At 40.0% G+C, this 26,263-nt stretch overlaps 1 protein-coding gene across 6 annotated transcripts in view; it reads right to left on the bottom strand.

Annotated features, from left to right (window-relative positions):
* Positions 1-26,263, bottom strand: part of DIAPH2 (diaphanous related formin 2) — an 869,427-nt gene that overhangs the window by 537,988 nt on the left and 305,176 nt on the right. For all 6 annotated transcript variants that reach the window (XM_054038969.1, XM_054038972.1, XM_054038973.1 and 3 more), the window contains one exon: positions 3,583-3,684. In XM_054038969.1, the coding sequence (XP_053894944.1) occupies positions 3,583-3,684 (102 nt within the window). The remainder of the gene's footprint in view (positions 1-3,582; positions 3,685-26,263) is intronic.

The raw sequence follows: 26,263 nt of genomic DNA, 5'->3' as shown, positions 1-26,263 counted from the left end.
TATGGTGGGTTTGGAATACTAATAGGGACCATACATCTCAAAGAACCTCCAGTTACAGGTTAGTAACTTTGTTTTCTTCTTTGAGTGATAGTCTTTATTGTATTCCAACGAGGGTGAATAACCAGAACTACTTATGCGGAAGAATGGTGTAAGGAGACTGTGGAATGGAGAACTGCTGCTCCAAATGAAGCACCCATGGCGGAATCATGCACTAGAGCATAGTGAGTGGAAAAAGGTGTGTATCAAACTCCACATGGCTACCTTGCATATGTCTGCAAGGGGCACACTGTGGAGTGTGGCTGTAGTTGTAGTTTTGCTAGATCAAAAAAAAAAAAAATACAAAAATTAAGCATCAAGATACCTCTCTTGAGGTTCAACTTAAAGGTTACAAGCAAAACAAAAGCACCTGGGGTTAACACAGAGGAGTCCACAAGCCAATAAAAAATAACCCTAATCGCATCTACCTAGACGTTTCTTGACTTACTTACATATATGGGGTTTCAGATAAGCAATCATTACGTATGATCTGATGGTTTTCGCAGAAGGCCCTTCCAGAACCATATAGGTAGGGGCTGGGTAAAAATTGAATGGCTGTCCACCAGCAGATGAAAAACACTAATGGCAGCTTTATGGAACTGAGGACCAGTCCTGAGTCCTTCAGAAAGAGGAAAGGGATGCCCATCGCTTTGGGGACAAGGCCCTGTCGTGTAGCCCAGGAAGTGAAATGCATCCATTTGGCATCCATCTTGTGGAATCTTTCCTGTTTCTTGAAAGGACATCTTGCATTGCCAGAGAGTACTCCTCAGCTAGTGGAGGGAGCCATCCAAAAACCCAGCCATCAGTCGAAGGGTGTGCAGGTTGGGGTGTCTGAATCTAACGTTGTGTTAAGTAGCTCTGGGAACATCCAAAGCATGAGTGGAAGGTGCTTCAACATTCAGAGAAGAAATGGGAGCCAGAATTGGTGAGGCCAGCAGGGGGCGATCAGGATGGTTGCTGCTTTCTCTCATCTGATCTTGTGGACTACTCGTGGTAGGAGGAGCTGGGGGGTGGGCATAGTTTGTGCAGTCCAACCAATTGATGATAAGGGCTTCCCCCTAAGACTGAGCTCCGATTTCTTAAATTATGAAGCTCCGATATCTCCCCTTGAACAATATTGGGTGCATCTGGTAGTGGTGTGGGATGCGAAAAGATCCCTAACTGGAGTTCCTAATCAGTCAAAAATGTCCACGATTGCAGAGTCGTGAGGGTGGAGCAGAGGTGTAGTAGTTTGGAACGCTCTGAAGTCACCTGGATGACCAATGAGTTTGGTAAAGAATGAGAGAACAGGAACACTGACCCTTTGGTAGGGACATACTATTACTTCTCAGCCCCTTTCGGGGTGGGTGCATGTGTGGCTGGGGTACACCAGTGTGTGCCGGTTGGAGGATGGCATCATTTATTGGTAGGACCAACCTCACTGGTACCGAACTGTGCAAGATGTCAAGCAGACAGTGCTGACTGGCTTGTACATCCTCTAAGGGGATCTCTAGGACATTGGCTATTCACACAGCAATTCTTGGAACTGGCGATAGTTCTCCAGTGGAGAGGAGGGGATTGAAGAAGTGGCTGCATCTGGAGAAGATGAGGGATACCGGTGAAGTCGGGCTAACCAGTGCGTCAACCAACACTATGTGGGAGCGTCTACTAGACGAGGACTGGTAGTGGCAATGTGGAGAAATTCTCTTGAACCTAGCGGGATCTTTCAGAGCATGAATATTGGGGCCATGACCCAGTTGACCTGCTGGTTGCATAGCCTGGGACCACGGTGCCAGATACCAATTATGTGGATAAGGAAAGGTGGGAAACTACCATGGTGCCACTGGAACATTCCAGTAGTCATGCTTCCAAAACGAGAGATATGGATAATGTCAGACATCCATATCATCTGAATCAGAGGAGTCAGAATTCTCGCCAAATGGTGGTACTGTCAGAACTACTGAAATAGAACGCAGCAGGAACATAGCGGTCAAAGGGTCCCTTCAATCTGGTGATAAGATCGGGGCTCATGGAGACGGTAGTTCCTCCAGTGCAAATAACTCATGGGCACCCAGGGCTCTTCCCATCTCCCAGGGGTCAATGGTATCCGTTCCACTGCAGTAGCCAGTACAGGGAACTGCATCTATCTGGAGACCGACAGTGCCCGGGACACCAGCAGAACTGGAGCAGATGGGAGTGGCAGGATCTGTGATTGACCTGGGCAGATCCAGCTATCAGTGCGCCCATTTCTCGGTCTCATGAGACAAGGAACGTGACTGGAACTCATGGACAGTGCTGAATCCTTCATAGACTTGGAGGAAAACTTACTGCTATGCTTAATATGCGCATGCTTCCTTGGTTCACGGCTATGCCCCAGCATGAAGTCCTTAGCACTGGTACTGGCAGAACACGATGGTGGTTCTGCGGTAGGGGGAACATTGTTCGCCTGTTCAGGCTGATATACAGGGGGGTTCCCCAGCCATGATCCGATGCTGGTCCCATGGCATCCTCCATAAAGTCTTTCCTGAGATAGAGAGTCTGGTTCTCTTGAGTACCGGCAGGAAAGGAGAGGCAGATATTGCACGTGGCTACAATATGGGCTTCCCCCAAGCAGTACAAAAAGTGCTGGTGCTCATCACTGATGGAAAACGAGTGAGAACAGGAAGTACAGGTTTTGAACCCCAGCGTCTTTGGCATAATTCAGTACCCAGTCCTGCGTTCTGGGGGGAGGGAAGCAAGGGAGTAGTTTGGCGGAAAACACCATATAAGTGACGTCCCAATTTCTAAATCTGTTACGAAAAAGGGGGGAAAATCAAACAAAAAATACAGAACAAACAATAAATCTAAACTAAGTACTAGATAAACAGTACTAAGGATATTTTTGTAAACTTTCAGAGTAGAAACTCTGACTCAGACCAAGTGGCGGTGAGAAAGAACTGGAGTTGCCGGCGACCTGCCGCGCCCTTTATCGCCTTGGGTGAATCCATGAGGTGGCACAGGGTGCATATGCAGACTGTGAGGGTGCACTGTGTGTGCACATAACCCTCAGTGGAATACAATCACTCAAAGAAGAACATGGTCTACTGACAGTAAAGAGCAGTAAATCTTGAGTGAGTTTTGACTGTAAATATGCCTAGACCTGAAGAGAAAGGCATCTGAAGTAGTTAACTTCTTTTACTCTCTTTTTCCTCCTAAGAACCTATGCCCAGACCCCACAGAAGGGCCTCAGAAATGACTGGAGGCTTGTTGAAAGAATGCAGTCGTGCTGCCACTTCCCCACTGCATGAGTTTGGGGAATCTTCAAAACCATTTTGCTACACGTGTTTCATGCAGTAGCATGCATTATTTGTCCAGAGCTCAGCAACAAGCAGATGAATAAGGAACTGGGTTCTGCAGAACAGCTGCAACAGCTTGAGGAAAATAAATGTTTATTTCATTTTATTATGTTCCTTGTAGACTGAAAATGACAAGATAAGAGGGGGAAGGGAAATTAACACAACAACCAGTCAAAGCTGGTTTGCAAGCTCATTTTTCTGCTTATCAGATAAATGATTTAATACTACTTACACAGATTCTGTGCTGTTTTTCCATCCAAGATTCTTAATTCTTTAACTCGTTTCTTTGGCAGAACTACTTTCTTTTCTTCTGTATCATCTACTGGCTTTTTAGCTGTAAAATAAATGTGTACATACGAGTTTCTAATTCACCAATAATAGTTTTAAATTTTTAACAGAAACAACTTCATTTAAGACACTAATGCTATCTTAAAGGGGAAAAAAATAACAATTTTTTTCTTCAGTTCAAGGGAAAAGAAACATGTTAGCTCACAATAAGATCTTCTCATAATCACAATGGCAAGTAAATCAAAATTATAAAGCAGTAGAAGGGACATACAGAATTTACAAATTGAAATTTGATAGGACACCCTGATGTATATTTCCGCTCTTGCAAAAATACAAAAAATCACAGAAACTGTTTCTTTTCTCAGTTTTTCTTCATTTCAAAATCCAGCACATTCAACAACAAACTCTCCAGTGATTTGATACAGCTCAAAGAAGATGAGAGCCATCTGCTGAAGCACCACCATTTCCTGTACCATTCTGAAGGTTTCCCTTCCAAGAACTCATCAGTCAAAGCCCAGTTTTGTTTATGAGATCTAATGACAATACTCTCCAAGTGGTATAACTGTAGGCATCCATTTTCATTTTTAATATTGTAATGAAAATTATGAATACCGTTGCTATAATGCATGAAATCAAATCAGAACTATTATAAATATTCTAGTTTTTGGATAAATAAATGTGCTTATCTAATTGAAAGTTTTATATTTGGAACTTATAAAATTAGATATACTAACACTTCATATTTTAAATTTGTACATATGAACACTTTCACATAACTGGACATATTAAATATGTTTCATGCAAATGTCACAGGTACCTATTAAATTAATCTTAAATTCTATCAAGCAAATGCACACACATGGCTTTCTTTATATCTGAAGATCCTCAGAGGTAAAACGGAAAGGGAAAAAAGGGTTTGTAGATTTGCTTTTTAAGACTCTTAAAGGTGGTCTGTAAAAGTTAGTAGTTTGTTTTTCAACTTTAGGAAATTCTTATTTTTATTATTCTGGAAGACAATAATGAATGCCAAATTAATGAAATTATCTTATTACAAAACACACAAGGATGACAGCTGAGCAACAGAAAAGAGAAGGCACATCTAGTTGTTTTGTGTACAACTTACTCTTCGTTTGTTTACACTTTTTGAATTTCCAGTGACCAATGAATGTTTGGAAGAAACCAGGTTTCTGTCAAAAATGCAACACTTCACCTCCCTCAACTGTAACATGGGAGTGAACATCACACTTCTTCCAAGAGCCCCCAAAACAAACAAACAAAAAGCAGCAAAACCAGGACTCAACTGCAAAACATGATTTAACCTAGCTTGTACCCTTTTGCAGGTCATCTTTAAAAAATGATGATACAAATATTTGTCCATTTGAGATTAGAACTTTGATGCCTTCGGAGACATAAATGAAGGATACAAATCAAGAATGAGTAACTGTCACCTAGGATCTGATCCTGCAAACACTTCTGCACATAAGTAACTTTACACAACAGAGTAGGTCCATTGAGCGCAATAGTAATGGCCTACTTCCATGCTTAAAGTTACGCAAGTGTTCATATCTGCAGGATAAACAATTCAGTTAGTATATAATGGTATCAAAAGCAGGATTAAATTTTACAAGTATCAGTCACCAATAGACTTTTATTGGCTATCACATTCTATTGGCCATCTCCATTTAATTGAAAGCCTTCCCCAGTGTCTGGGAGACAATCTTGTCTCAATAACTGCCCCATTTCCCACTGCTTCCCTTCCTGTAGCAAAGTTATATGGACCTGAATTTCCAAAATGTCATAATTACCTGTTTTCAGGATCAGGAAGGAATTTTTTTTTCCAGTTGGGCCAAACTGGTGAAGATCTGGTGGGGTGTGTTATGTGTTGGGTTTTTTTTGTATTATTGGGGGTGGGGGGGATTAGGGGCATGGGTGTGTGTGTGTGCGCGCGTGCATTGTTTGCAGCATTGTGGAACAGTAAGATTAAAAGGAAAAAGAACAGGAATTGTAATATTAAGAGATAATGTACAAATGTTTTGTTCATCGTAATTTGCAGCCAATGTCCAGTGAAAATAAAAAGGGCCAGATCCCAGAGTTAAATGAGACCCGGGATTTCACTGGTAGATCTTTTGCCTGTAGGAAGAAGAGTAGACCTTTAAATTTCACAGACAGAGGTTCCCTTGGCTACCTTCCTCACAGGTCGAGGGCTAGAGGATTCAGAAGTGAGATGAGTCCTAGAGATAAGCTGAAAAGGGTCTACCCTGAATCACTGGTTATATGGTTGGAGCCCTGTAACTCCACACGAAATCCAATTAAATGGTGGTGCAAGAGAAGGGGCTAGCATAAAGCACTCCTCATCTATTGTTAAATTAAGAAAGTTGCTGCCTGCTGTTTAAATTGATTCTGTCGTTCATTTACCTACATGTCTTGATCAATATTTGCAAATTGTCATCAGAGGGTCTACTCAGACACTGATCGCATTTGCTCCTGTTTATTATATGGTAATGTACATTATGCACAGGTGTTTTTGGGAGAGCTCTCTTGGGAAAGTAATGACAAATATTTACTCCTCAGACATTAATTTAATAGTCAATATCCATGCAAATTTCAACATTTACACAGTAGCATGGATCTGTGGCTAGTAAAAGTACTGTGGAAAGGCAGGTTTCAGAGTGGTAGCCGTGTAGTATGTATCAGCAAAACAACGAGGAGTCCTTGTGGCACCTTAGAGACTAACACATTTATTTGGGAATAAGCTTTCGTAGGCTAGAATAATACAATAACAGCTAAACATTAATCAAAAACCTAGAGATTGCAATCTGGTAGTATTTCCATTCATCTCTATTATTTATATCATTATGCCTTATATTTGAAAAAAATCTGTAGGTTTAAAAAAAACACATTTATTTGAATATGTGTATACACACAGGCATACGCTACTTAAAGTACTGGAGATAAGGATATTGTTAAGTCCTCTGCCGCCATTGCTATTTGCATTCTCTTCCCCTCCTCTCCCTTCATTGAGGCAATATACTGTGCATTAATAGGATGTGTCACTCAGGAATTAATTATATTTCATTACTAGTTACATTGATTAATAGTTGCTCAAGTTGCCATGGCAACTTTAACATACATGTTGAATTATACGCCAATAGGCGTGTGCTAAGTGAGTTTAAGTGTAGCCATATTTGCATCCGCAGTAGAATACATAGCATGGATTTATGTCAGTGATCTTAAAGAAGATGTAAATTAACGGGGAAAATACAAAAGAATGATTCTCTATTCTAGCTGGACTGCAACGCAAATAAGCATAATTTTAATTTAAAATCCTATTGAATACCCTTTACCATGGCATCTTGACATCTCACATTTAATTTAAAAATGAAAAATCTACAAATGGAAGACACTAAAATTCAGAGATTCTCCAACTTTTTCAGAGTGTAGACTGCCCTAATAGAGACAGTTTCACAGACATCTCTCCCATTCAGTTGTGTGGACCACTTTCCTCTTTCGCTCTTCTTACAACATCCCCATGGAAACTACATCATTTGCATATATGGAAGATAATATTAGGAAGTAGTGTATATCTAGCTTCCTTTTGATGGAAAAAAAAAGGAGTGATCACATAATAAGCAAGCTCTTAAAATCCCATGCATATACTCTGATAAGTATGAATAAAAAATCATGTAGGAACCTTCACTTTGATCATGGATATGCTATTTTTTTTTTAATTTAAGAAATGTCTGTGTCAGATACTACACTCAAATGCATTGTTTACTTCAGCTTAATACAGTATTTAGTGTGGACCATATATGCAATGTGTAAACAAACATATATCTGAATTAAATTAAATTCATGAAACAAGAGCAAGGTCAGACATTTCAACAAAGGCAATTTCATTTTTGTCTTACAATTTCCGTAGTTTTTGAGTGTGGTGAATATTTTGACAATGTTTTCTGCAACAGCCATTACTTTAGTGCAAATCTTTACATGTGTGCTTGTGTACGTACATACACACAATAGCTGAAATATATATAAAATGTGTATACAAATGTTAAAATAGAATACTTAAAAAGGTAGATGTCATTAGACTCAGCGAATTGCAGTGCAGAGATATATTTAATTATATATATGCACACACTAATAGGCTGAAATCAGATTTGTTGTGTCAGAGAAAAGGTTGCTATACACATTGATTTCTTATTCGTACTCATGTAGAGTACTGATTAATATGTTAAATGAGAAAGAGGAAGTGATTTATAAATTCTGTGTCAGACCCTTAACTCAGGGTTTCCAGTACATTAAATGTTTGTGTTATTTAGAACCCGAAATTCATTCTGAAGCAGTGTTTGTGTTAAAATTGTATATTAACTGTTGTTTTTGTAATTTACAAATATATCTTCCGAAAGGGATACTATACTGAAGGAAGTGAATATATTTTTTACTTAACCTGAAACCTACTCATCAAAAACTGAACAAAGGGTGGGGGGGGGAGCACATCACTGGGAAGCATTTGTTCAGAAAACATATTTCAACAAAAAACAAAATATTCATGCATATGTTGAAAATCAGGGTAATTAAGAAACTAGCCTCATTCTGAGTGTTATTAAAACAAAATCAAGTTACAGTAAACAAGTGTTCATCGTTTTATTGTTTTACTTGGTTGAATGCTGCTTTATACATTAATTATTCTTCACTGGCAAACTCCTGTATTCCAAATACTTTGTTCTCAAGAAAACAACAACACATAATGAAATAGATAGCATGAGATTAATTGTAAATGGAAAAACAATACTTTGGGAGGGGGGGTGTCTGCTTTAAAGATAGACTTCCCTAAATTGGGATGAGTGGAACTTTTCTTAATTAATACTATTCGCCAGAAAACCAAAAGAACCGTATCTCTTAACTTCTGAAGCACATCAGTGCCTCATACTGTCTATACATATACGATGATTTCACTGTTTTATTCTTTACTTCTCTTCACTCTCTCCCTCAACCACAAAGGGAGAGATAATGCAACTCAAATCAAGGAAAATTAAAAGGTTCAGGTGTTGGGAAAGGCCAGCAACAACTCTTTCCAGAACAACAAAATGAGAGTCTAAATTAAACATGTTGGTAAGCAACCAAGATTTTGTTTTCATTTGGTGTTATGTTCTATTTTGTGAGTAATAATGTATTTGTTTATCAAAGCTGGAGGAAAAAAAGCTGATGCAACCTGCTGTAAGAGATTGTTTTCCATTCCATTCTTATATGTTATGTACCACATGTACAGCTGTAAAGCATGTATCTTCCGTGATACCTACAGCTGTGAACTAACTAATATATCCCACAGAAAGAACTATTTCAATTTTACACCTGTTTAGCATATGAAGACGTACAATGACATTAGTCAAAATGTTCCAGAAGTTTAAAATATATTAAACAAGACTAATGGTAGTAATCACAAGGAACATACACAAACATGTTGTAATGGTTCAGAGACCTAATTAAGAGGAGGGAAGGAGGTTACTCTAGTACTGTAGTTGGTACAAAAATCTGCAAGCACACATGGCTTTTGGAAATTAGCAGCTGCATGTTAACTAATATACTTGTACACCTGTTCATTCACTCAATTACGGAACACCATTAAATGTTACCACTACAATATGTTTAGCAGCCCTAATAGCATTAAATAAGATTTTATATTTTACCCTTTGGGTTGACATTTTCTCTCTTTTTTCTTTAATTAGTTGGTTTTAGAGTTTATTAAAACGACTAGGAGTGCAGCCTAAAACAACAACATTCAGAACAGTGAGCATCCCTTCAACATCTCAGACAAACACTGTGTTAAGATGGCATTAAAGTTGAGACCACATCAGCATAACAGTCTGATTGATTGATGCATAAGTGTTTGTAATCCCAATACAAAAGAAGATGGTGTTTAAGAAAAAAGTTACTTACAATACAGTAATTGTGGTTCTTGGAGGTGTATTGTCCACACAGATTTCACTCTTGATGTGCATGTGCCCCATGCACACAAAATCAGATTTTTGAATAGCAGTGTTCAATGTGTTCTGGGAGCCTTTACAACCAATGTAGCTGAGGGGATAAGGGAGAGTGGCCACAACCACTTCTTACTTCCTTCACCAATGAAGAATTCCATATGGAAGGATTCAAAATGAGCAGGTTGTGGGATCCATTTGGACAACAATTTTGAAGAACCACCGTTTCTGTAAGGTAAGTAAGAATTCTCTCTTTGAACAATTGAATACACAGATTCCACTTTTGGTGATTAGCAGTCAGTATACAATGCCTCGAGATGAGTAAAAAGGAATCCTAATTGAAGATCAACTGATGGACCGTTGAACCGAAACTTGCATCTGGTCTAGAGGCCAGACCCAGAAGACTTGAGAATTCCTCTTAGGGACTCTTGCCTAAATTGTCTGCCCCATTTCCAGGGTTATCCAGGGTGAAGATGGATCAGAGTCTAGCACAGGGGCAGTCAACCTATGGTACACGTGTCAAAGGCAGCACGCAAGCTGATTTTCAGCGGCACTCACACTGCCCGGGTCCTGGCCACCAGTCCGGGGGCTCTGTATTTTAATTTAATTTTACTTTACATAAACAATAGTTTAGTTATATATTATAGACTTATAGAAAGAGACCTTCTAAAAACATTAAAATGCATTACTGGCATGCGAAACCTTAAATTAGAGTGAATAAACGAAGACTTGACACACCACTTCTGAAAGGTTGCCAACCCCTGGTCTAGCAAATATGGTCTGTTCCTCTGAAGAAGCTGTATTCTTCTTTCATAGGAGTGATTTGGTCTGATGTCCTCTGCCTATTAAGGGCTATAGTTACTTATTACCTCTCTTCATCTGGACAAGGCTAAAGATGCCAGTACCAGTCCTCTGGCTGAATCAGTCTGCACTGAGAACTGTCTCAGTGCTATCTTGCATCCATGCCCACAAGTCCATCAGTGACACCGGCTCTAAGTTGCTGGTGCTGATGTGCTCAGTGTAGGCATTCTCAGTGCAGTCACCATAGGTACAGTTATCTGGCACCAAGACACTCAGTGACAAAAAGAGGTATGCTGACTGTGTGCTACTGAGGGGGAAGGGAAGAAGGTGGCACAGTGCTTACTATGTGAAGTGATTATCAGTGCCAATTTCTGCAGCTCTGCCTTGATGCTTTGAAATGTTGGAAGAGTTGGGGGAGGATTTTTATTTTCTCACAGGGGAGGGAGATATCTACCCTGGTATGTGAAGTGGTGATTTTTACAGCTACTTTTTTTGGTCAACACCAGAGCAAAAGAGTGGGATCTCTGAGTGTGCCGTGAGCTCTGGGTGACATCAGAGATCACCGGGACATGAAAGAAGTGTGACTGACTAGGTGGAGGTCTCTCTAGTTGCTTATTGGGATCTAAAAATGTCTATTTGATGTTTCTAAAAGATGCGTCTGCAGTCTATCTTTTAAGAACACAAGAATAGCCCTACTGAGTCAGACCAATGGTCTATCCAGCCCAGTATCCTGTCTTCTGACAGTGGCCAATGACAGATGCTTCAAAGGGAATGAACAGAACAAGGCGATCATCAAGTGATCCATCTCTTGTCATCCAGTTCCAGCATCTGGCATTCAGACTCCAAGGGACACCACAGCGTGGGGTTGCATCCCTGATCATCGTGGCTAATAGCCTTGAAATTATCTAATTCTTTTTTCTTTTTGATCCAGTTATAGTTTTACATCCCCTGGCAATGAGTTCCACAGGTTGACTGTGTGTTGGGTGAAGTAGTTTCTTGCCTTCAGTGTGTGCTTTGAAAAAGATCTGCATACTGAGCAATGCTCAGGAACATGTCCTTCTAGGTATAAAAAACATGCCAAGTGTACAGGCGCTGATGTGTCTCAGGTCTGATCAATCTCGAATCCTGGAGACATAATGTCAACAATTTTGGTTCTACCAACAGAGGCAGGAATCCTATCTTGCCCATAACTTTTATAAATCAACTGGCTGAATTAAACTAACAACTAATTAATTTACTAACAAGTAAACTTCAACTAATCTCTCTGTAGGTGAAGAGAGGTGGAACCACAGGGTTCCATCTCACAATCATGGGAGTAACAAGGAACTGGGATGCAGCTGACATTGCTCCACCCTTTATACACTCAACTATTGTGACAGGTTTCAGAGTAGCAGCCGTGTTAGTCTGTATCTGCAAAAAGAACAGGAGTACTTGTAGCACCTTAGAGACTAACACATTTATTTGAGCATAAGCTTTCGTGGGCAACTATTGTGGTTGCAAGGGCTCCCAAGGACCTGAGTGCAGCCACAATAGACAGTGCTATTCAAAAAGAATGTGATTTTGCACACCAGGATGCATGTGCACCAAGAGTGGAAGCCATGTGGACAATCACTTGAAAAACACCTGGCCCCATGTCCCGCCGCAGCAAAATGATGGCTGAACATCTTGACTGTTATATTTTGCCAGTATGGTCATCTGCTTTTTGTTATAAAAATATCGATTAAAAAAACCAAAAGAGTTGCACAGTGCAATTTAAACAGAACACTGCGAGGCAAACATACCGTGTGCAGCTATTTTACATAAAGAGATACTGTTAAGAAGAGAAATGCAGATGTCTGTTCTTCTTACGTAAAAAACATCCCTCTATCAGCAGTTTTGACAGTAATCTTACAGCGCGTTAGTTCCAGAATATGCTATTATATTATAAAATCTTATTGAAAAGAATGACATTAATTGGACTTTTTATGCTTTAAATAATATGCAGGAAATTATCTGGATATATTATGCATCGTAATCATGTGGCTAATATCTCTTATGTTTACGGAGAAATTAAAAAAAAAAGTACCTGCGCTGAAACATGAAATGGCTGTCCAGAACTAGAATGAGTTCAGATTCAGATTACGGGTTTCCACTCACTAATTGGACTGAGGAATATCTGTTTATTAAGAGCACCATACCCAGTGTATTAGAGGCTACAGACTATTAAAGCTGCACTGCCTTGGTTTCATAATGTTTGCCGTGGCATAAACGTGAGAGTTAACTCTAAATCTCCTTACTTTCAGGAATTTAAAAGCAACTCCACCAATGGTAAAATATTATTCTGTAACAGGGGCCAGAAACCAAACCTGGTTTCAAGTAAGCAAGCATTTAACTCGGTGTAGACTTCACATGTGTACAGTTTGGAGTCTCATAGCAAAGATGAAGACACAACCAGACTGTCAGACAAAACAGCCACTTACTAGTCAGAAGAGAAGACCTTTTTAAAAACAAAGATCTACTCCCAGTAATGTCAAGGTTGTAAATTTGGATTGTATCTATTAAGCAGGGTGGGACAGTGGCACCAATTGGAGGGAGGGGGGCAACCCCACACCCCCAGTTTTTGCACTTGCTCAAAGTTCCAGAATTATTCTGTGCTTAATTACTTAACTGTACATAATCACTTATTCACAATTAAGTGGTTCATGCTGGTTTTGTGACAAACAGAAAAAGGGTGAATTTTGCCAGAAGTTAATGGCATTCCCACAGAATTTAGCAGAATTCTATGGAAATTTCTTGTCAAATCTGAGTGAATTAAATTAAAATGTCATTTCATGTTTAATCCCGTGTAGTCCTCTTCTTTTTTGCACAGGAGGCAGAAATTTTATTTTGTTTATCAACAGCAGCAAACATTCTTGGGGACAGTTTGGGAAACAGGGGATCTCCAAAACAATCTCCCTAACCGTCTAACTAGATGGTGCACTCAAATCCACAAATGATACACAATTTCAGACCTGAATCTGAACTCCTCAGCAACTGCAAAGGGGTTGACAATCTCAGTTGGCAGGCATTTTCTTCTGCTTCTGAGATTCCCCCTCACCAAAAGGAGACCAAATGCAATTTATAATAACTAACTTAAAAATTCCAACTCTTAATCATAGAATCATAGACTTTAAGGTCAGAAGAGACCATTATGATCTTCTAGTCTGACCTCCTACACAACGCAGGCCACAGAAGCTCTCTGACCCACTCCTGTAATAAACCCCTAACTTATGTCTGAGCTATTGAAGTCCTCAAATCATGGTTTAAAGACTTCAAGGTGCAGAGAATCCTCCAGCAAGTGACCCGTGTCCCATACTGCAGAGGAAGGCGAAAAACCCCCAGGGCCTCTGCCAATCTGCCCTCAAGGAAAATTCCTTCCAGACCCCAAATATGGTGATCAGCTAAATCCTGAGCATGTGGGCAAGACTCACCAGCCAGAAACCCAGAAAAGAATTCTCTGTAGTAACTCAGATCCTACCCCATCTAACATCCCACCACTGGGCATATTTACCACTCAGCCTTGAAGCCAGATATGTCTTTTGCCCCCACTGCTACCCTTGGAAGGCTGTTCCAGAACTTCACTCCTCCAATGGTTAGAAACCTTAGTCTAATTTTAAGTCTAAACTTCCTGATTGCCAGTTTATATCCATTTGTTCTTGTGTCCACATGGGTACTGAGCTTAAATAATTCCTCTCCCTCCCTCGTATTTATCCCTCTGATATATTTATAGAGAGCAATCATATCTCCCCTCAGCCTTCTTTTGGTTAGGCTAAACAAGCCAAGCTCTTTGAGTCTCCTTTCATAAGACAGGTTTTCCATTCCTGGGATCATCCTAGTAGCCCTTCTCTGTACCTGTTCCAGTTTGAATTCATCCTTCTTAAACATGGGAGACCAGAACTGCACACAATATTCCAGATGAGGTCTCACCAGTGCCTTGTATAATTTCCTACCCTTGAGTGCAGATGCAATCACAGAAGACAGGCAACCATGAACTAGCAGCAACCATAGTACTTACCAGGTGGTAACTGGTTTATCTAGGGAGCTGAAAGACTAATCCAGCCTGACTGGGTAGGAAGTTTTCCCCAAACAGTTCTATAAACTGAGTTTCCTTAAACAGGAAAGGAATAAATTTAGGGATACTGTTTCCCGGTACCCAGAAGCCAGTTCTTAGGGGGAACCCAGTAGGCAGGCATGGGACTTACAAGCTCACCAGCAGTAAGTGCTACCCTTTCAGTGGCTGGCTCCAGACTCCCACAGTGCTCCTAGCAGCAGGCATCTCACAGAGGACCTTCCTTATTGGTCAGGCTAGCTCTACCTTCCTGTAATTTTTCCAGTCAATAAATTTTAACTCAAATCCCTCCCCTTTCTCTCAGACACTGCTCATCCTCTAAGACGACATGCTGGTGGCCATCCAGGAATAACTGCTGTAACATCCCTGAGCCGACAGGGGTCCCTATCATTCAAAATAGTCTCTGTCCTCTCTCCCTCTCAGTTGCCTTGAAACTGGGACTCAGTCTTCTCTTGGCCCCTCTGCCTCCCAGGAACAGCCACTTCTCCCTAAGTTACTAGCACAGACACCAGAAACCAAGGTAAGCTTCACAGGGAGTTACAACCAAAAAGTGACCATCTTGTTAAAGCTACTTAATCCTGCCGATAAAAAATGGGGGACTCTCTCAGAAGGCTACTATAGAGTTCAATAAATGGATTGACCATTCTGTTAAACTAAAGCTACTTAATCCTACTGATAAAAAAGGGTGTACTTTCACCAAGAACTACTACAGAGTTCAACAAATGGATTGAGTACTCTGTTAATGAAGACGTCATTTACTGCTTCGCTTGCCAACACTTTGATGGTAATTCCTTACAAAAGGGTGAAAAGGCTGGAAAACGAGTATTTATTGATTTTGGATTTTCAAAGTGGAAAGACATGAGTGATCTTTTTCAACAGCATGTAGAAAGTGTATGCTACAAATAATTGTCTTTTGGACTGAATTTTTTGTGATTCTAGACAAAAAAATTGCTTCAAATATTTCAACAACTAGATTAAAGAAGTTTAGGAGACAAGGAGAAGATGACTCGGTTCTTCATCAAGCAACATTTTCTTGGATGTCAATGATCAGACAATCAAGTAAACTTTGCTGAGTTCCTTGAGATATCAGAGACAGATATAAACCTATGTTCAAAAAGGGAATGTCGGAAGGGTTTTTTTACTTATCTCACAATTATCAGAATGATCTAATTTGAGTTTCTGGTGAACAGTCAGAGAAAACAACAACAGCTGACATTCAAGATCAAGAAACCACTATTATTTTTTCTGTTTTCATTGATGAGATTAAAGACATTTCTAAGAAGGAACACCTTACTCTAACTATCCAATACCTTCATGTAAAAGAAAGAGCTATGGATACTTATCAGATGTGAAAAATTTGCACTGATTCCTTAGCAAACTGTATCTATGAAAAAGTACGCAGTGTGAGATTCCACTTGAAGTTTTGTGTGGGACAAATGCTATGACAGTACAAACATCATGAATGGGTGTACTAACAGAGTTCAAGCAAGAATAAAAGAGAAGGCTCCCCATGTGGGTACATTCACTGCCATGCCCACAAGCAAAACTTTGCTTTAGTCAACACTATCTCAGATATACCCGAACTTACAGAATTCTTTATCATTGTACAAGTGTCATGTCACTTTTTGGTCAAAAGCAATACCAGACACAAGTTATTTGTTCAACCTCAGAAACAGATCCAGCAGAAAGTTATTCAGCTCGATCAAATGATAGCTACCAGGTGGTTTTATTGGTACTGAGCAGTAATAAGATAAAACTGCACTATGAAGCTATTTTCACTGTACTTAAGTCAGCACATATTCAAAAGTTTTGGGCGAGCCAACTGGATTCCAAGCTAAGATAAAGTCACCTTTCTTATTGTATATGTTTATCTTGAAAAGAATAATTGTTGTGACAAATGCATTATCAGAGCAACTTCAATAAAGTGGATTTGTTTTACTACATACTACACACTTGATCAAAGGAATTCAAAAAGAACAAGAATCAGCAAAATCTGATGCAGCGTGGGGGAAAATAGTGGAAAATGCAAAAGAATTTGGTATTGGCACTGAACTGGATTTTAGGACATCTGAATAGTCTAAAATGCCCCAAAAGAACTCAAAGTTTCCAAGTTGCCTGTTGATTATCTGTCAACCAGTAGTATTGGGATAAAGAATATTGATAAGACAAGTCTCTGATAGATTTCAAAAGACATTGTGCAGTTCTTGACTGTTTAATTTCCTAGTTCAATAGGCATTTTATGGACAATCAAGTATTATCAGAATGTATGTATTAGTCAAAGATTACTCACATTTCAAGAAACTGCAAGATTTTTCACACTTTTATAGTTCACACAGTGACAAAGTACTTTTGAGATTGCAAGTCTCCATGGCAAAATCATTCATGGCACCAACAGAGAAGGAGATAAAAAGAGTATAGACACTTTATCCATACAGCAATCTTCAAACACTTCCAGTTGCATTCAGAAGTGTGAAAATTGCTACAGATCACCCTTACAGCGCTCGTCACAACAGTTTCATATGAGCACTTTTTAAAAAATGTGCAGTGGAAATGAGAGGCGAACCACCTGACGCTAACAGCTCTGCAACAGTCAATGGTAAAACAAACCTCTCAGCCTTGAGAACATAGTGGATGGTTTCAGTAGAGACTGACTGTCCCTACCCTTTGAAGTTCACTAGCTTGAAGAACTACATGAAATAAATCAATTAGCCATCAAGTTGTTTGTTTTATTGTATATTTCAACTGTCAGCTGAAAAATCAACCTCCCCTTCCTCCCCCCCAAAAACAATTTCAATGTATGTGAGGAGGGGCAGGTGTTGAACTTTTCTCCTTCCCCATCTCATTTATAAATCAGTGTATCCTAAAACCTGAAGAATAAAACCGATGGCCTTTCATTGTTGAACCAGCTCATCATCATCACACAACTTTTTCTCCACTCCTGGAACACAATTAGCAATTATGCTAACAAGATGTTTTTTAAAGCTTTTAGAATATTTATTCTCCAGTTATAAAATGATTTACAAGGAGGTTATCCTGAACAAATTAACCTGATGAGCATTGCATGCTGGGATGAATTAGTACAGACCATAGTATTAACAAGCTATATGACTGCTAGTCAGGGCCGCCCAGAGGATTCAGGGGGCCTGGGGCAAAGCGGGGGAGCTGCGGCGCTTGTATTCACCCGGCGGCGGTCCGGGTCTTCGGCGGCACTTCGGCGTCGGGGGGGCCCTTCAGTCGCTCCGTGACTTCGGCAGCACTGAAGGGGCCCCCACTGCCGAAGACCCGGACCGCTGCCAGGCCAGGGCTCGCAGGGCTCCAGGGCAAATTGCCCCATTTTCCTCCCTCTCTGGGCAGCCCTGCTGCTAATTCAACCAATGTGATTACGCCCCCACAATTTGGGTTGTATTTCTAATGGAAAAAATAACACTCTAGAGTTCTGGATCATAGAATTATGGCTTCTTTCATGTAATTAATCATACTCTATCATAAAAAAAACTAACCCCCCTTCTAATAAGTTGATATCACTTAGAAAAGAGGATATCTGTGGAGCAGAAGAGTAGTGTGACAATTTAAGAGTATAGATAACTAACTATAACAATTTAGATTAAAATCACAGGGCATTTCAGATATGCTTTGAACAAGACCCTGTCTTGCAGAAGTGATGAGGACCTGTGTTACATGTCATCTGAAAGGCTGTAACAGCAGGCACACTAAGGGAAGATTGTCACCTACTGGATCGACAATTTAAACTTCTTAATCACATGGATTTGCATAAAAAGTCTCCAACTCTAAAACCATCTTAATGTATGGTACTTACACCATACTGCAATCTCAAAAGGTCTAACTGCAGTACAACATTAATTCAGACAAATCAGTAGAAAAATATCAGATTACATATGTACTAGTATCGGAAAAACAGGGATTAGAAAAGGGAAGCTTTTGGTCAACCAGAAAGTGGATGAATCAGTGTGGAAAGCAATTGAGACATTGGATGTTACAGATAATGTATGATGCAATTCAGCAACTGTTTCCCAAGGGTACGTGTGATTATTGAATTGTGGTTGAAAAATCTCCGAACAGCCCTTCCAAGGATACGGAAAGTAAAACTTCTAAAACTGAAATATTGTGTATGAATTATCATTTTACCTTTATGATTAACAAAGAATTCTAGTGTGGCTGAGGGAAAGAATTCACAATTTCTCTTTCTCTATTGAATGTTATATATAGCATACTATATGTCATGCACAGAGAACACACATAGTGTAGCTTTAAAAATCAAAACTAATTTTCATAATAATCCTTCTGAATTAGATTAAACTCAGTAAAATAAAGCATACAAAAAGACAAAATCTGAAAATGTTACAATATAAAAGGCACTGTCATTCCACCGTTATTAAATAAAGGATTTAACAATGAAAAAATGGTTATAGTCAGAATTTATTAGCAATACTTTTTCTCTTAGCAACATTTTTTTAAAATGTTAAATGTCCATAAAAAGCAACTTAACTAAAAATCAGATAAATAATGTATTCAAAGGTATCCATATTATGAAGAAAAATATGAATAGGAAATAGATTGCCCTCTAATTACTCCACTTTGCTATGCATTTTTACAATCCGCCTTGGTAATAAAGAGCAGCAGTTAAATGCAGGCTTGGATAAAAATTATTATGCCTTTTGCATTCTTAAAAGCAAACATGTACAACACTTTAGAAGCACTTCTGCATCAAGTTACTAGAATACCAAGTCATTCATTTTCTCTCAAAACCTTGTTAATTTCAGGATTATGAGCATTAAAAGTTTGAAAGAATTATTCTACTTAAAGTGAAAATACTGTTTAAAAACCATCAAGCCATATAAATCCTTTCAATTCCAATAGTAGAGAAATATCAGTCTAAAACGTAACACTTCAATAAGACACCTTCCACTATAATTCACAAGTGGGATGAAAATTGTAAAAAGACTGGTTTCTTATTAAATATATTTCCCCTCCCCCTCATCCACTTTTTAAACAAGGAATTTAAACAACTTGGCTTTTCTTTTTTAGGAAAGCCACCAGCAGACAGTCTCTCAGAAGAATTCCCCAGTGTTACATTCAGCATTGGTGTGTAATAAACTGAATAGCAAAGACCCTCCCATAACCTAGTCAGTTCTGGATCTCCAAGGAAGTGGTATTAGCTATTTGACATTTTTCACTTGACACTGAAATTATGTCCTATCTGTCCTTAAAGACCTATATGTTAGTAATAAAGGCAATAGATCCAGGTTCATGGCCATATTCTAATTCAGATAATTACATTCTGCCTTAAATAACATTTCTCCTACAGGTTTCAGAGGGGTAGCAGTGTTAGTCTGTATCAGCAAAAACAATGAGGAGCCCGGTGCACTTGATGAAATGGCTTATAGCCCACGAAAGCTTATGCCCAAATAAATTTGTTAATCTCTAAGGTCCCACAAGGACACCTCATTGTTTCTCCTACAGTTTCAAGAAAAGTCTCTCTCTCTCTCTTTAGGTCTCATTTCCCATCACGTATTTTTGGGGGTAATAGATTACAAAATTGTTTCACTTTGCTTTTACTTCTGTTTGTACTATATAATGTCAATGATTGAGCATCTATTAATCGCTATATGTTTGACATTGTTTTGTGTGTCTCTTTTCTTATACTTTTTCGTTCATAAAACTGCACTCACAAGACGCTAACTTGCACTCGCACAGCTGTCCATTCCACATGCAAGAAAAATGATAGACAGGACATTGGCTAGTATTTGTGGGCATCCCAAAACACAATGAATTTTGAGAACAGGACAGGTACTTAGCATATCTGGACAGGAAGGAAATTCAAGGTATAATGGGAAAGAATGGGAAGACCAAAAACAAAATTAAGGAATGAAGAGGTCGCATAATTGTGTTTCTTACCACACCTCTTCACTTCATTAATGAATGTTATAGGTAGTGTGTGTGTGTGGTGTTTTGTTTTTAAAAAGGCAAGTATTTACAGATATACACTGCCAGATTCTGAGTTTTACCATCGCAGGCATGCTGGAAGAGCTGCACTACAGCAAGACTTAGCCAGAATTTCTCCAGTGCCTGCCAGAGATTGCATATGGGGGAAACAAGTCTGCATCCTTCCAAGCAATGTAATACATGTTTCCCACAACTCTGCTGCCTGATGGACAGTTCTCCAATTATGGGGAAAGAGTAAGAAGGCCCTGAACATCAAGCTGATTGCCTTAATTTGAACAGTAGTGAGAAGTAAGGGGACCATTAGACAGGAATGAGGTAGTCCCTAAAAGCAGGAGGGGGCTGGGCCTAACCAAGATCTTTCCTGCCCCCGCGCAATAATTTGAGCACTGCTGATGCAGCAGAGCAAAATCATGGCCACTTTTAGTTAGCTAGTGCATAGGGCAGAGGCACTAGCAGGGAGCAGTGATTCTTCCCTCGCCCCCAGGTTACAAAAAAGGCTAGCAATAGGAGTATCAAATATGTTAGCCTGTATCCTAATGGGTCTTTTCAGTCATGTCAAGCTAACTTCATTGAGCTAACACATTTCAAAGAACACACCCTTTTGCCTATCAAGTCAGGTCCTAAGTGGTTTGTACAAGCCTCTGTGCAAATACTCCAGGGACGGGGATGGTCCTTATGCACTGGGTAGGATTGGGCAGAATGACACTATCATTTGAAACACATTTGAGATTCTTCAAAAATAAAAAGGAAGAAATAAAATTACCAATGTTATCGTCAGAAAATCTTTCTGTAGATGCCTTATCTGTTCTATCAGCCTAAAAATATGGCTTCCACACTTCTTTCGTCAATCAGCTTCAACAAAAAGCTAAAAACGTGACAACTAGTGCTGGTTACAGAATTTCCAAATGAAGGTCAGTTAGAAAAACTAAATGTGGCTAAGGAATTGATATGGATTAAAGAAGCTTTAAATGCTATTCATCACCTGAAAAACTGTAAATCAAGTATTGATCGCATTTCAGTTGAAATCTTGAAAGGAAGCAAAGGTAGCTTATCTGTCAGGAAGTAAAAGATTGAGAGTAAAACACAGAAATGGAGAAGCAAGGCAATTTTCTTTACCACAACTACTGATGAGGTAGCAAAGAGTCCTGTGGCACCTTATAGACTAACAGACGTATAGGAGCATGGGCTTTCGTGGGTGAATACCCACTTCTTCGGATGCAGCGAAGATGAGGTGTAACATTGTCCTGGAAAAATTTGTTTCTATATAATATGACCAGAAAGAATTAGAGAAGAAGTTAACAATTAAATAACAGCAAAGTAGTCCCACACAAGCTTCAGTACAGGAAACATGTCACCACTTGGGAAGACAATGTCAGTCAGTAATGTGAAATTCACTGAAAGATGTGGGAGAAAACAGTAATTAAGTGGGTGATGCACATTTTTAATTTACTTGTACTCTTATATGTTTCCTAATAACCTCTTGTAAGGAACTGATTCCCCTTTATTATGAATGAAGTGACATGAACAAAAACAAGCTCTTTATACTTCATTTAATATATTTCCTGATGTTAAAAGACAACGTATTTGACAGGAGATGGAATACAAACTGGGGGCTTTGGTGGTCGCAGAGAATTAACAGCTACCTTTTGTTAAAGTGAACTACAGGAGTAGTTGATCAATATTTCATATATAAAGCCAGTTTAATGACAGTTCATTGATTCACCTAGAATTTCTTATCCAATCGTTTACTTTCTGCTAGCAGCATCTCCCACAATTCTGCCTCTACTTCACAGTTTCAGAGGTGATTCAAAGCATGGCACAGTGCATGCTGACCAGGCCTCGTTCTATTGCTTGCCTCCAGATAAGTCATTTCAAAGCTCTATAAAACTTATAGAAAGATATAACACAAAATGCCAACTTATTAACTATGTACAGCAGGAAATTGTCTGCAGAATAGTTGTCGAAAAAAGCTGATCCCCCCTCCCACGCTTAACAAGCCATTCAGGGTGGGTAGAACTGTGGGAGATATAGCTAGCAAAAAGGAAATTATCAGTAAATAATTTTCCATTCTGTAGCCTAGTGTCTCCTACAGTTATGTCTGGGAAGAAGTGAGCAGTGAAACAGAAGTAGGGAGGGATAAAGAGAAAAGAAAAATAGAATGAGATAGAAAAGGAATCTCCCCACCTCCTCCCCACCCCATGAAGTTTGCTCAAAAAGCAATACTATTACTGGGCCACCATCTTCAGTGCCTTCCTGCCAAAGGAGGCCTCCGCAGAAGACGAACTTCATTTTACAGTGTCTGGTAAAGGTGTTAGCCGCTGCCTATTCGGCATATCTTAGAGATGGAAATGCTTGTTCAGCCCATGAGAGCACTACAAATCTCATTTGTTCTCAACTAGGGACTCCTGAAGCTTTGTAGGCCCCAATACATAATCTGATCCATCTAGCAATCAATAGCTTAGAAACTCTGAATTCTTTTGCAAGGAGACAAAGAGTGCATGTCCACCTCATGGATTCTGTAAGCTCAGTGTAAATGTTAGTGCTCTGCAGATGTCTAAGGTGTGCCAGAGCCTCTCGATCAGACGCTGTGGCCTTGGACCAAATGAGGGAAGGATTATCTCCTGAAAGGCACACAAAGAAGAGTTCACTTTGGAGAGAAATAATTGGAGTTCCCAGTACCATCTTGTCTTTGTGGAATATGAAGGCTGCCCACTTTAAAACTCTCCTAGCAGGTTTGACAGAGACAGAATGCCGATATTATAGTCAACGCTTTGAAGGGATGAGCCATTATGACTTTAAATATCAGTGGCAGGCCTCATTTACAGAAAATTGGTCTGACCACTGGTCTGGCCAGTCTGACTGCTATGAGGAACCTGGATATTTGCAGTTCTCTGCCAGAGAGCCCGAGCATCCTGTGAATAAAACACTACTAATGGCTAATAACTGACGTGCTATGGTCTGGGCTGAAGCCTTTATCCACGCCATCTTGGAGGGTGTCCACAATAGCTAGTATCCCTGGATTTATGGGGTCTGCACTGTGCATCTGGCACCAGACACTGAATCTGGACCAGAGAAAGAAGTAGGCTTTTAGTGTAGAGACTCTCTATGAGCTTGGAAGAGATTCTGAGTGTTGTTAGCACTTCCATTTCAATAGCCAGGCTATTACTTGGAAACTGTCCAAACTGGGTGGAGAAAAGGATACTGGAACAGAACTTCTGATCTTAATTGTAACTGTAACTGTGGTTCCAACATCAGCTCTATTAAGTTGAAAGCTAGAGTCTTCTTAGTCAGTACAGGGTTAGCACAATTACTTTTGCTTTTTCCTGTTTTATCTTCCTACTTTCCTTAGAAGTGGGAAGTGTGGGAATGCACATAGAAGGTCTACAGGTCATCTATGATAGTGCATTCATTCCCAGGGAGTTGGGGTCTGTTTCCATGGCAACATATTTCGGACTTACTGATCTGCGAATAGGTCGGCTGACAGAAGTCCGAACCTCTGTAAGATCAGGTTTAAATTTTTCTGGTTCAGGCATTTGGGAGGTCCTTGGAGATGTTCCCTGGGACTTTTCACGAGCTTAGGGGGTAGCCCAACTCATTTCAGACCAGCACCTAAATCTTTCATGTGCTCTGGGAAGTGGTCCCATACTTTGAGCAGGAAAACCTGTTGTGTGATCTTGCCCGTGGAGTGGTCGCTATGTACGACACTGGGAGGCCTGGTAGCTGAAGACACTGAGCTAAGGTAGGACTTGAGCATGCTTGGAGAGAGAGTCTCTCCACACACACACACACACACACACGATCCTGGATCTTCTGGAATCACTCAAGTGATGGATAGATTTTCACCATGAAGGTGTCTATGTCCACTCCCAGGAGAGAGTTCCTTTTCAAGGGGATCACCACCAGCATCTTCATAAAGACCCTGGGGGCTGACAAGAGATCGAAGGGGAACATTCACTAGTGGTAATGATCTGTGCACTAAGCAAATCTCATGTAGTGTCATGGGAAAATGGGAATATGGAGATGTGTCCGTCAGATCCACTGAGGTTAGGAGGTCACCATGTAATAGGAATGACACCATGCAAGTGAGGGTCTCCATCTTGAGTTTTGTCTTCATCTACTTGGTGAGCCACTTGAGGTCGAGGATGGCTCTGAGTCTCTTGGTGCACTTCTAAGCTATAAAAATGAGAGTACAACTGTAAGAATATTTTTTCTAAGCGAACTCCTTCTTTGTTCCTATATTCAGAAGATGGGAGATCTCATTCTGGATCAGTTCATGTTTGGTGGAGTTACTGGATGCAGGAGAGTGGACAAAACTGGAAGTATCCCTGATTTACTATCTCGCTCGCCCACTTGTCTGTGGTCCATGCTAACCATTCCTTTGAAAGGCGGGAAATTGTGCCTCCTAGTGTTATCTGCAAAAATCTAAGGTACCCCACCTATAACCTACCGAGGGCTCAAAGTGTGACCGGGTCAATTTAGACATCCTCATCCTTCCCCTTCCAAGAGCTCAGGGTGTAAGGTACCTACCCTTACTCACGGTGCTCAGGGAGAAAACTGGTCAATTTAACTACCTGCCCTTACCAACAGGGATCAGGGTTCTATAGGTCTGTGAGATCTTTTCCCACTGAAAGAGTCTTACACAGCTGTGCTCTAAACATCCATTAGAAACACACAGAATACATATGCCAAACCAATGTATTATGTACCACACACTCAGCATACAGACAAATTTCACCTGATGTCCAGTCAGGATTCACTTCTCTGAGAGGTGCGTGGGGGGGGGGGGGGGGGCGCGTTGGTTTGCCAAGCACCCTTACATGTCATGGTCACGCAGGGCACTGTATCTCACAGATTTTGTTGTACTGCAGACCAAAGTTGATTTCCAAAGAGCATTGGTTTTTTATTTACATTATATAGGTAAAAGTAACTACTTTCTTCAAAATTTACTAAACCTAATACATTATTCCACACTTCCAAAGTAACACAATTTTTAACCAATTACACACTGGCACCTACATGTCCTTCTTTCTTACCCTAGGTTTTTTTTTTTATATTTTACCTTTCATGCCCAAATTGTAACTTGTTTGTGACCTTTGTTTGTGCAGATGGTCAGCATAAATTCACTGATCAGAGAATTACTATTTGTTGAGTCTCTCTAAAATTTGAGTATTCTCCCTAAAATTTCCCAGCACCTGGGTCTCTCTGCTTTACAATCGTTGGTGATAATAATCTTGTTTGCTGTAAACTCGGGATGTATCAGTTGGAAGCAACAGAGGAGGAGAGAGGATTGATTGATTGCAGGATAACTATGAGCTGCCAACATGATGGGGACATGAAAAAGGCTAATGCAAACCTAAGATGCATAATCTGATGGAGCTTGGCTATTTTTAGTCTAAACAAATGAAGGCTGAGGGGAGGTATGACTGCACTGTATAGACACATGAGACAGATAAATACCAGGGAGAGAGAGGAGTTATTTAAGTTAGGTGTCAATGAGGACACAAGAACAAATGGCTATAACCCGGCCATCAGCAAGTTTAGGCTTGAAATCAGATGAAGGTTTCTAACCATCAGAGGAGAGAAGTTCTGAAACAGCCTTCCAAGGAGAGCACTAGGGGCAAAAATCCTAACTGGCTTCAAGACTGAGCTTGATAAATGTATGGAGGAGATGGCATGCTGGTATGAATTACAGACCAGTCAGCTTAACTTCAGTACCCAGAAAGATAATGGAAAAAAATAATGAAGCAATCAATTTACAGACACCCAGAAGACAGTAAGTTGATAAGTAATTGCCA

The sequence above is a fragment of the Malaclemys terrapin genome, chromosome 9 (assembly GCF_027887155.1).
Source record: "Malaclemys terrapin pileata isolate rMalTer1 chromosome 9, rMalTer1.hap1, whole genome shotgun sequence".
In the NCBI taxonomy this organism is placed as follows: domain Eukaryota; kingdom Metazoa; phylum Chordata; order Testudines; family Emydidae; genus Malaclemys; species Malaclemys terrapin.
Note: the sequence above shows the minus strand (reverse complement) of the source record. Positions and strands in the feature narration are given on the sequence as shown.